Below are 9502 nucleotides of genomic sequence, written 5' to 3' on the forward strand. Positions count from 1 at the left end.
CAGTCCCCAGCAAGCCCTGCACTCACTCCCCACTCCCACGTCGTCTCCCACACACCCGCCACTCAGCTGTTGCAAACTCGCATAATGTATTTCTCTCAAGTTGCACTTCTACATCTGTTTATTTTTCCTTTTTAAAATGTATTTTCTTGATAAATTTATAAATATTTTAGCAGGTGCCCTTTCCTGGTGTAAATCTGTCTTTCCAACACACATGCCCACGCCGCCTGCCAGATTGCGTTCATGTTACAGCACATGCAGTTTCCGTGTCGGAGACCTGTTCCTTGTGCATGTCGCATGCCTGCTCCTCCCTTTCTCCTCTTCATTTTCTCTCCCATCCTCTTCTCCTGCCTGCGCTTGCAAAGGGTTGGTGAGAACTGACTTCATGCTGCTTCAGATGCCCCTTTTCTTCATCCACTTCATTGTGTGTGCCTCATGGAACCCCATCTCCTCCCCTCACCCTCACGCAATTTTTCTTTTTTTTTTTTTTTTTTTTTTTTGAGATGGAGTCTCGCTCTGTCGCCCAGACTGGAGTGCGGTAGTGTGATATCGTCTCGCTGCAACCTCCACCTTCCCGATTCAAGCAATTCTCGTGTCTCAGCCTCCTGAGTAGCTGGGATTACAAGCATGCCCCAACACACCCAGCTAATTTTTATGTTTTTAGTAGATACGGGGTTTCACCATGTTTGCCAGGCTGGTCTCAAACTCCTGACCTCAGGTGATCCACCCACCTCAGCCTCCCAAAGTGCTGGGATTACAGGCATGACCCACCACGCCCAGCCCCCTTCCCACAAATGTTGATGGTAAAACCTTAATTAGTCTCCAGTCTGTTGCTGAAGTCATCTCTGTTGGGATGGTGAATTTCAGGAACACAAAAGCATGTGTAGGATTTTGTTTAAGGAGAAGAACATCTCAGAACTTTGGGCTAGTACGCAAGGGTTCAGGCTCCATCCTTCCTTCTCCCTTCCCGAGTCTGGGAGAATCGCTGCTCCAGACCCATTGCACATACCCCAGCTGTCCTCGAGAGGGTCCCTCCTGTTCAGTCTGCTCTGCTACCAAGGCCAGAGAGCCTGTGATGTTGGGTTCTATATGAAACTCCATATGTTAGGCAACCATAGGAAATTCCTGATTACTTTTTTGGGGTTTTTTTTTCTAATACACTTTTTTTTTTGGCGGGGGAAGACAGGGTCTCGCTCTGTCACCCAGGGTGAGTGACACCATCTCACTCACTGCAGCTTCCACCACCTGGGCACAAGATCCTCCCACCTCAGCCTCCCAAGAAGCTGAAACTACAGGCGTGCGCCACCACACCTGGCTGATTTTTGTATCTTTTGTAGAGAAGGGGTTTTGCCATGTTGCCCAAGCTGGTCTCAAACTCCTGAGCTCAAGGGATCCACACAACTTGGCCTCCCATAGTGCTGGAATTACAGGTGTGAGCCACTGCACCCCAGCCTGGCTTACTTTTTTAGGAGCAGTTTTAGGTTCACAGCGAAATTGAACACACTATACAGAGAGTTCCCATATGTTCCTGTTCCCACACACACAGCCTCGCCCACTGTCAGGATCCCCCACAAAGTGTACACATGTTAGTCAATGAACCTACACTGACACATCATTATCACCCAAGTCCGTAGTTTACGTTAGAGCTCACTCTCGGTGTTGTACATTCTGTGGGTTTGGACAAATGTATAATGACATGGACCCGCCAGTATAGTGTCATACAGAGGCTTTCACTGCCCCCAAATCCTCTGTGCTCCGCCTGTTCAACCCCCTTTACCCCTGGCAACCACAGATCTTTTTACTGTCTCCATAGTTTTGCTTTTTTCAAAATGTCATGTAGTTGGAATGGTAGATTTTTGCCTTTCAAAAATGGCAACCTGATACATTTGGGGGAGATTTTCAATCACAAGATTGGGACTGAGAGTTTTTAACTTAACTCTCTACAAACCCCAAATTCTGGGAAACCAAAACATTGACTCCGAAGTTTTCTGATTGGTGACAATTTTGCCGGTGGTTTGCCTGGGCCTTGGAGAGGGATGAAGAGGTGTCCTGGGGAAGATGTTGGTGTCAGCAGCCCATCTGGATGGGCTGCTCAGATGGGAGGTGCGGCAGAAGCCCCTGTCTGGGCTCCCTGAATATGTATCTTTTAAGTTTCTAGAGCCTGACCTAGTCATTCTTGAGTTACATTATAATGGAGGATGCAAAACAAAGGCTGGAAAACCTCCTGAAACGAGGCCTTCGGTCCTCCAATTCAGGCTTGATCAACCCTTCTCTTTTTTTGTCTGCTGTCCAGGTGTGTGAGAAAGAGAAACTGTTGTCAGAGAGGAATCAACTGAAAGCATGCATGGGGGAACTGTTGGACAACTTCTCCTGCCTTTCCCAGGAAGTCTGCCGAGACATCCAGAGTCCCGAGCAGATCCAGGCCCTGCATCGGTATTGCCCTGTCCTCAGACCCATGGACCTGCCCACAGCCTCCAGTATTAACCCTGCGCCCTTGGGTGTTGAGCAGAACATTGCAGCCTCCCAATGCGCAGTGGGGGAAAATGTGCCCTGCTGCTTGGAGCCAGGCGCAGCTCCCCCCGGACCCCCCTGGGCACCCAGCAACACCTCCGAGAATTGTACCTCTGGGAGGAGGCTAGAAGGCACTGACCCCGGAACCTTCTCAGAGAGAGGAGGACCTCCTCTTGAACCCAGGAGCCAAACAGTGACCGTGGACTTCTGCCAGGAAATGACTGATAAATGTACAACTGACGAACAGCCCAGGAAAGATTACACCTAGTGACTCGGCTCTGCCTCCCGGTCTGCACACCTCTCTCATCCAGGCATTCTTCAGTCAGCCTGTGGCACTGTTCATCTGCTGTCCCGAAGAAACCGAGAACACATTTGGTGCACACTACAGCGGTCTTAGCAGCAATACTGTTCCGAAGTAGTCTCTCCTCTTCTCGAGCAGGAGTGATAGATAGTTACCTTCACAATGGTGCTACCCCTTGCCCAGGCAAGGAAAGACAGCAGTGATGACACTGTCTGTCTGTGGCTCAATTTCAGTCTTCACAGGGATAGACTACAACACCTCTAGGCCCCAACCACGGATTTTTTTTCTCAGTGGCCCATGTCACAAACCCTATCTCAGGAATTTCTTCTGAATGTTCAATTTTTTTCATTGAAGACAGCTTCTATACACATCAAAGTTTTATAGCTAGACTGTACATATTATATATAATATATATATAAAATATATATATATATCCATATGCAAAAGTCCTGCATGCCTCAACTTTCTCATCCTAAAACTGGAAACTTATTTCTCATTTAGAAACAGGTTCCAACATTCCTCTTCTTTTGTCTCTGATGCTAGAACTAGTTTGGTAACTGTTAACATGGTCATTTTTCTTGCTTCACAGTTCAATTTTCAATTTGTGCTTATTTATGGACAAAATTCAGTGTTGGAAGCTTTTTCCCAAGGTTTTAGTTCAGATTTCTTTTTCATTTGGTTTGGTTTTGGCACCGCCACGTGGTGTCATTTGAGTATTGTGGGTTTGTTTTTTGTTTGTTGGGGGGGGGGGGTTTGTTTGTTTTTGGTTTTTTTGTTTTTTTCCTTGCAGATACTGTACAGTGATGGTCAACTTTGCCACTTGCACTGAGTTTTGGGTCAAACCTATTTTCTTAAATGAAGTTGTAACTTCAGTATAACTCAAGTATACTGTATGTTCTTTGCTTTTAGTTTAAAAAGTAAAACATTTTAGCTAATTAAAAAGCACTCAGGTGATAATTATGTAGGAAAAACAATCTTGCCAAATAATGAATTCATCCTAGGATGTGTAGACAATAATCTGCTTGAATATTTTTATATTTCACCTCCTCCCCACCTTTCCCTAAGCAAAGTTTAAATGCAGATAGAGAGTTCAGAGTTGATGCTGGATGTTCAGATTCCTACGTGGGGAGAGAGTTTGGACATCTCACTCAAAAGTACATCAGAAAAACAGGAATCCATGATTTTATACCAGAACTCAGCAGGCATTGGCTCCTAGAAATCAAGCTAGAACGTTTTCACCCAGGGAGTAAGTCCCATTCATTTCAACACGTCCTGAGGCCTCGGCTTGCTCTGGAACTGTTGTGCTGTAGGACCTGCCCCCCTGAAGGACGGGGCCAACCAGCCACCGGCTTTCCTGCCCAGGCTCGGCCTCCCAGGACATCTGGCCTGAGGGGATTTGAATCACAGCCCCGAAGGTCCTGCCTTCACCCTGTTGGGAGAGAGCAGGGCATCCTGGCATCTGCGATCCATCCCTGACACAGGCTGACACATTCTTTCTCCTTTCCTTCTCCAAAGGCTTGGAGTTGTCTTCTGAGGTTTTTCTGCCAGTCTCTTGTCTGAAGGCAGACTTCATTCTGAGGCTTTGGACAAGCTATCACCGGGAGCCCTCCCTGTCCCCTTCCCGAATCACACATATACCCTACCCTCACCTGATGATAATTTTCTCTTCTTGCTGCAAAACTGGTTGACTTGCAACCCAGAGAGAGCAGCTTCCCTTGGCTCTGGGGGCGTGTTGGCCCCAGCCACGTTTACAGGAAGGTGTGCCCCAGAGGAGGAGGAATCAGCTCCCTCGCTCCAGTGGCCTTGGGTCTGGGTCTCACTGAGCAGCCCGAGGGCCACTCCAGCCCGGCTGGGGAAGAGAGTCCTGAACAGTTTGATGTGGGGACGGGGTGGTGGGCAGTGGGGAATAGATGGTTGACTTTGTTTCTTTCTTTGTGCCATTGTTTGGACAATATTAAAGCTGCATGTAAAAGGGGAAATTAGTATACGATGTAGGCGAACAGTGAAATCATAGTAACATATGTTTTAGTATTATTAACTTTTTTCTGTACAAATATTAGCACTAAATGTTTAAATATGTATGAATGCCAGAAATTTGTCAGTTCATGCAGTAGGATAAAAAAAAAAAAAAAGGCTCTTTTTAAACAGTTCCACTTTTAAAACCTGCCTCTGGGTTTTTGTTTTTTCTCGTGTGTGTGTGTGTGTGTGTTTGTGTGTGTGCGTGTGTGTGTGCTTGTCTGAAACAGATCTTGATAAAGCTCTGTGTTGGAGCTGCTGGTTTTTGTTATGGTTGTTGGAATTTCTTGGCCTACTAGGACAGTTCTGTGCTTCACCGTGAGGTTTGCCTTTGTGGAAAACTGGTGACAGCGAGAATATAAACTCAATGTGAATCACGTGGTACTTCACAGGCGTGTGTTATGGTGGAGTCAGCTGACAGTATTTTGCTTTTTAACTCTATTGTTGCCTTTCCAAGTGACCTCTCCTCTTCTTTTACAAAAAGAACACTTTCTGCTCGTATCATAACCAGGTCCAACCCAGCTTCTTGGCATGAGGTTTACCCTGGTAACAACTCATGTGCAACTGGTAGTCTTGACCACATTCCATCCGTTTCCCCAGGTTTCTATGTTCAGTAGCCCAGACCTGTTTGGCAGTCATTTCTAGGAGGGGCAGGGTCTCTTTATTTCTCTCCACCCTAACTCAGACCTCACCCTCCTCCCACCAACCCCTGCCTCGCTTTTCTTCCTCTTCCCCCAACCTAACTTCTGCCATGGGAACTGGTTAAAAACACTGCTCTAAAAACCATCTTCCAGTTTCATAGGGATTTCTAGCAAGTTATCTCATTCATAATACACCATGAACCGTGACTAGCTTCGTGCAGTTGTTCATGTGATGTGTGCGTGTCTTTTCCTATTCGGAACTGTGTGCTTGTCAAAATTATTTCTGGGTTGATTCAAAGGGAGGACTTGCTGGGGACCAGAATCCAAACGGCCTCAAGTGGAATTTTAAAACCCAGCCTGTCTCTTTTCCCTGGGATCCGTCGGTCAACCCCACACCTTTTAAGAAAAAAAAAAGCAAGTGAACAGCAAGGAAGAGTATTCGCACAGTACAGGGACATTTGGTTGTTTTTAAGGCTCTTTTACAAAAATAAGAGACCCTCCAACCACAGGCTGTTTAGGAGGATGCCTGCTTGGGTCTCCAAATGGCTGGGGTAGGAATGGTTGTTGGGGCAGAGCCAGTGGAGATGACCCTGAGACTAATGAACATCCCACCTAAATCCAGTCCTCCCCTTGGATCTGCCTTTGTCCTGCTTGTGTCTCCAGGCAACCTCTCTTCAAGTTGGTCAGGCTTTGGGCAGGTGAGTGCTTTGCTGTATGTGTTTGTTTCTCTGTGTTATCTGGGGGTGCCTTGATTAAAACTGAACTTCATTACATACTGATTCTGGAACAAAACTATTAGAAAAATTTCAAAAAAAAAAAAAAAAAAAAAAAAAAGCTGACAAAGTTACGAGGCCATCCTGCTACTTCTCTTCTCAGTTCCCAGCAATGACTCAGGCGTCAGAGGCGATGCTGCAGTGGAAAACCTGACTCTGTGCGTCTGCAACTGTATGTTGTGCGAGTAATTTATTAACTGTCTTTCTAAAGGTTTGCTGCTTTTGAGATGCACTCTAATTCAGGATGTAATCCTTATATTGCTTTTCCAAGGAAGTAAAAAAAAAAAAGGCTAGTGATTAGTATGACAACTGCCACTACTCCTTCAAAAGGAGCCAGGACCAGCGACAGGACTCATAAGAGGACTGGCTAAAGTGAAGTGTGCACAGTGTGAAGTTTAATGCTGTTGTCAAGAGGCCTAAACCCACATTTTCTCTTTTAATATTTTATGATTGCCATCAAAGAAGAAGAAAAAGAAGGAACAAAGGTTTGAAAATGATAAGCCTGTTAAGACACCAAAAAACTCCTGTCCCGTGAAGCTGCTTGACATCCTGTGCAGTAGCATAATCCTCTCACAATGAGGAAGAGCTGCCTGCAAAGCTTTCTCACGTCCCTATTTGGCTACCTACTTCTCTACATTATGCCCCATTTAAACTAGGAGCTGTTTTAGAAATGACTTCAAACTGCTCCACTGTTGCTTACAGTTTAGGAGGAGTCTCAGATCCATAAAGGAGCAAGAATCAAGTTTGGTCCTCAAATGACTGTAAATAGACTAAAGAACAAGGTGTTTTTTTGTTTTTGTTTTTGTTTTTATTTTTTAAGAATAAAGCTGTTCGTTGTACCATGGGTTAGTGTTTCTTCCCCAGATTGAACACTGTGTTGGAAGTTCGATTTCTGGTGAGCCAGTCCACAGTACAATGCCCTGTTGTGGAGTTGGTATTCATACAGGAAGTCTGTGTGCACGAGGCATTGTGTGTTGAAAGTGTATGTTGATAGTACTGCCCGAGCCATCTCATGACCCCAGCATCCAAAACCGATGCTGTAGAACAGAACATATTTGTACACAAATAGTGTGTGCAAATAGCATTTGTACATAGAAAAGTCTTATTGTGGCAGATTGAGGATAAATTATTCAACTGACGGTGCAAAAACATTACTTGCAAAGAAAAGTAAGTTTATAGTATTTTCCTACACTCCACCCTGGGAGATGATATTTCTATCAAATGAATATCAGTGCATTTTAAATGTAATATGAAAACGATGCTGCCATTTTGTGAAGAATACCCACTTGGTTGCAGAGGCCAACTTTCATAGCTTTGATTTAATGTTGTGACATGGTGTATGCATATCGCTGTCAAGCAATGGATAAACAGCTCTGACTTTCATTCTCATTCCAGTTTATTGACCTCAGATAAAACACTGGCCCTTCTTAGAAGCAGAAGTGCACCAAGACCATTCATTTCAGGTAGACTCACATTCAGTGCCAAGCGCTCCCATGGGAATAATCAGACGCATATGTTGCGAAAGAGTGAAGGGACTTGGACAAAGGGGTTTTCCTACAGATGGATGCTCAGTCTTCTACCAAAACATGTTTGGAGGCAGAAGTGTGACCTCCCCTTAAGTCCCAACAATGTATTTTGTGTGTGCAAATCCTGGGATGCCTGTTCACGCTCTGACATAAAGACATGGCACCTCTAGTGAGTGATCAGGAAGATTCCATATGTGTTTGGGAGCTTCAGGTGCTTGTTAGACACAGTGAGCCATTCAAGGCAAGCAGCACCTTTGCTAGTGAGGCCAAGAGGGCCTGTGACAATTTGTTCCAGAACCAGTCTGATGCAAGTGCACCTCTAATATATGCCTTACAAACTCCAGAGGCCATATTCAAAACAGGGTCTTCTCAGTGTATGCAAGGGGCCGCAGCCCCTCTTCTCTTCCTCCCCAGGTTGAACAATACGGACAGTTTTCACACATATCTACCTGTATAACCCTCTGTACCTCTCATAACTGGTCAACGACTGTAACAGGTTACATCAGGTGTTTTTCTACATACTTTTTACACAGATTCTATGCGATTAATGTAACTTAATTCAATGCATCATTTTATTGTACTAGTTCTTAGGCTTGTCCTTATTTTTTTCTAAGTGATTGTGGTTTTTCTTGTGGTTTTTATTGTAAAAATGAAAGGCTGTTGATGCTTATTCTCTGTAACTAAGAATTTTTACCTTTTGGGGAAAAAAAGCATTGCTATGAATTAATGAATTGAAACTTCATTTACTCATTGTAAATACACTATTGTGCAAAAAAAGTTTTCACTCAATTGAATTGCTAGTGTTAACTGAATTTTGTCTAGACACCATTTCTGTTGATGAAATAAAGACATATCATTATGCATTGTAAACTGATTTTCTTTCTCTCTGATCCCTGTGTTCCAAATTACAGAGTGAGTAAACCTCAGGAAATCTTTTTTCCTAGAGGCCGTTTCTCTTCCTCTGACTTAGACCCTTACTTGCTACCTGATTAATCTGATTAGGAATCTTTAAAATTTGATAATATTAATGTGATTCCTAAACTCTGAATTTTAAAAATCCCTAGTGCCTGTGAGAGTAGATAAAAGGCTTTAAGCCCAATTTCTCGGTTTTTATACTGTGCTATCACCATGCAGGATGTTACCACGGGAGAAAACTGGGTGATGGGTATCATTTCTTGCAATTGCATGTAAATCTGCAATTATATCCAAAAAAAGGCTTAATTTTTTAAAAACTAAATGAAAGTAAATGAGAAAGAACATTAAACCAACACCAAGCTGCAATGAGTTGCAAGGAAAGATGTGTAGAATTGTGGTTGAGGAAACCACACAGTCCCACATCAGCTAGTGAGGGGGTACGTTCTGAGAAATGCATCCTTACACAATTTCATATTGTGAGAACATCAGGGTGTGCCGCACCAACCCAGATGGGAAAGCCTATGACACACCTAGACTACATGCTCCTAGGCTGCAAACTGGTGCAGCATGTAACTGTACTGGATATGGCAGGCAATTGTAACACCAGGGTAAGTATTTGTGTATCTTAACATAGAAAAGGTGTGGTAAAAATAGGGTTTGCAGTCTTACGGAACCACTGTCATATATTCGTTCCATCATTGACCAAAACATGGTTATGCCACGCATGACTGTACAGTTTAAAAGGTGTATTCTAAAAGTGTATTTCATAGTTGTGTCTTAGGTTTTAATGTAAAGAGAAAAGAGATCAAATGGTGGGCAGGT

The 9502-nt window shown here is 44.0% G+C and overlaps 1 protein-coding gene across 2 annotated transcripts in view; it reads left to right on the forward strand.

Moving 5' to 3' along the window:
• The window catches only part of BACH2 (BTB and CNC homology 1, basic leucine zipper transcription factor 2), a 359621-nt gene extending 350989 nt beyond the window's left edge, over positions 1-8632 (forward strand). For both annotated transcript variants that reach the window (XM_011984420.1, XM_011984419.1), the window contains one exon: positions 2291-8632. In XM_011984420.1, the coding sequence (XP_011839810.1) occupies positions 2291-2776 (486 nt within the window). In that variant the 3' untranslated portion in view covers positions 2777-8632. The remainder of the gene's footprint in view (positions 1-2290) is intronic.
• Positions 8633-9502: the final 870 nt, after the last annotated feature.

This window comes from Mandrillus leucophaeus, unplaced genomic scaffold, assembly GCF_000951045.1.
Source record: "Mandrillus leucophaeus isolate KB7577 unplaced genomic scaffold, Mleu.le_1.0 Scaffold268, whole genome shotgun sequence".
NCBI lineage: Eukaryota > Metazoa > Chordata > Mammalia > Primates > Cercopithecidae > Mandrillus > Mandrillus leucophaeus.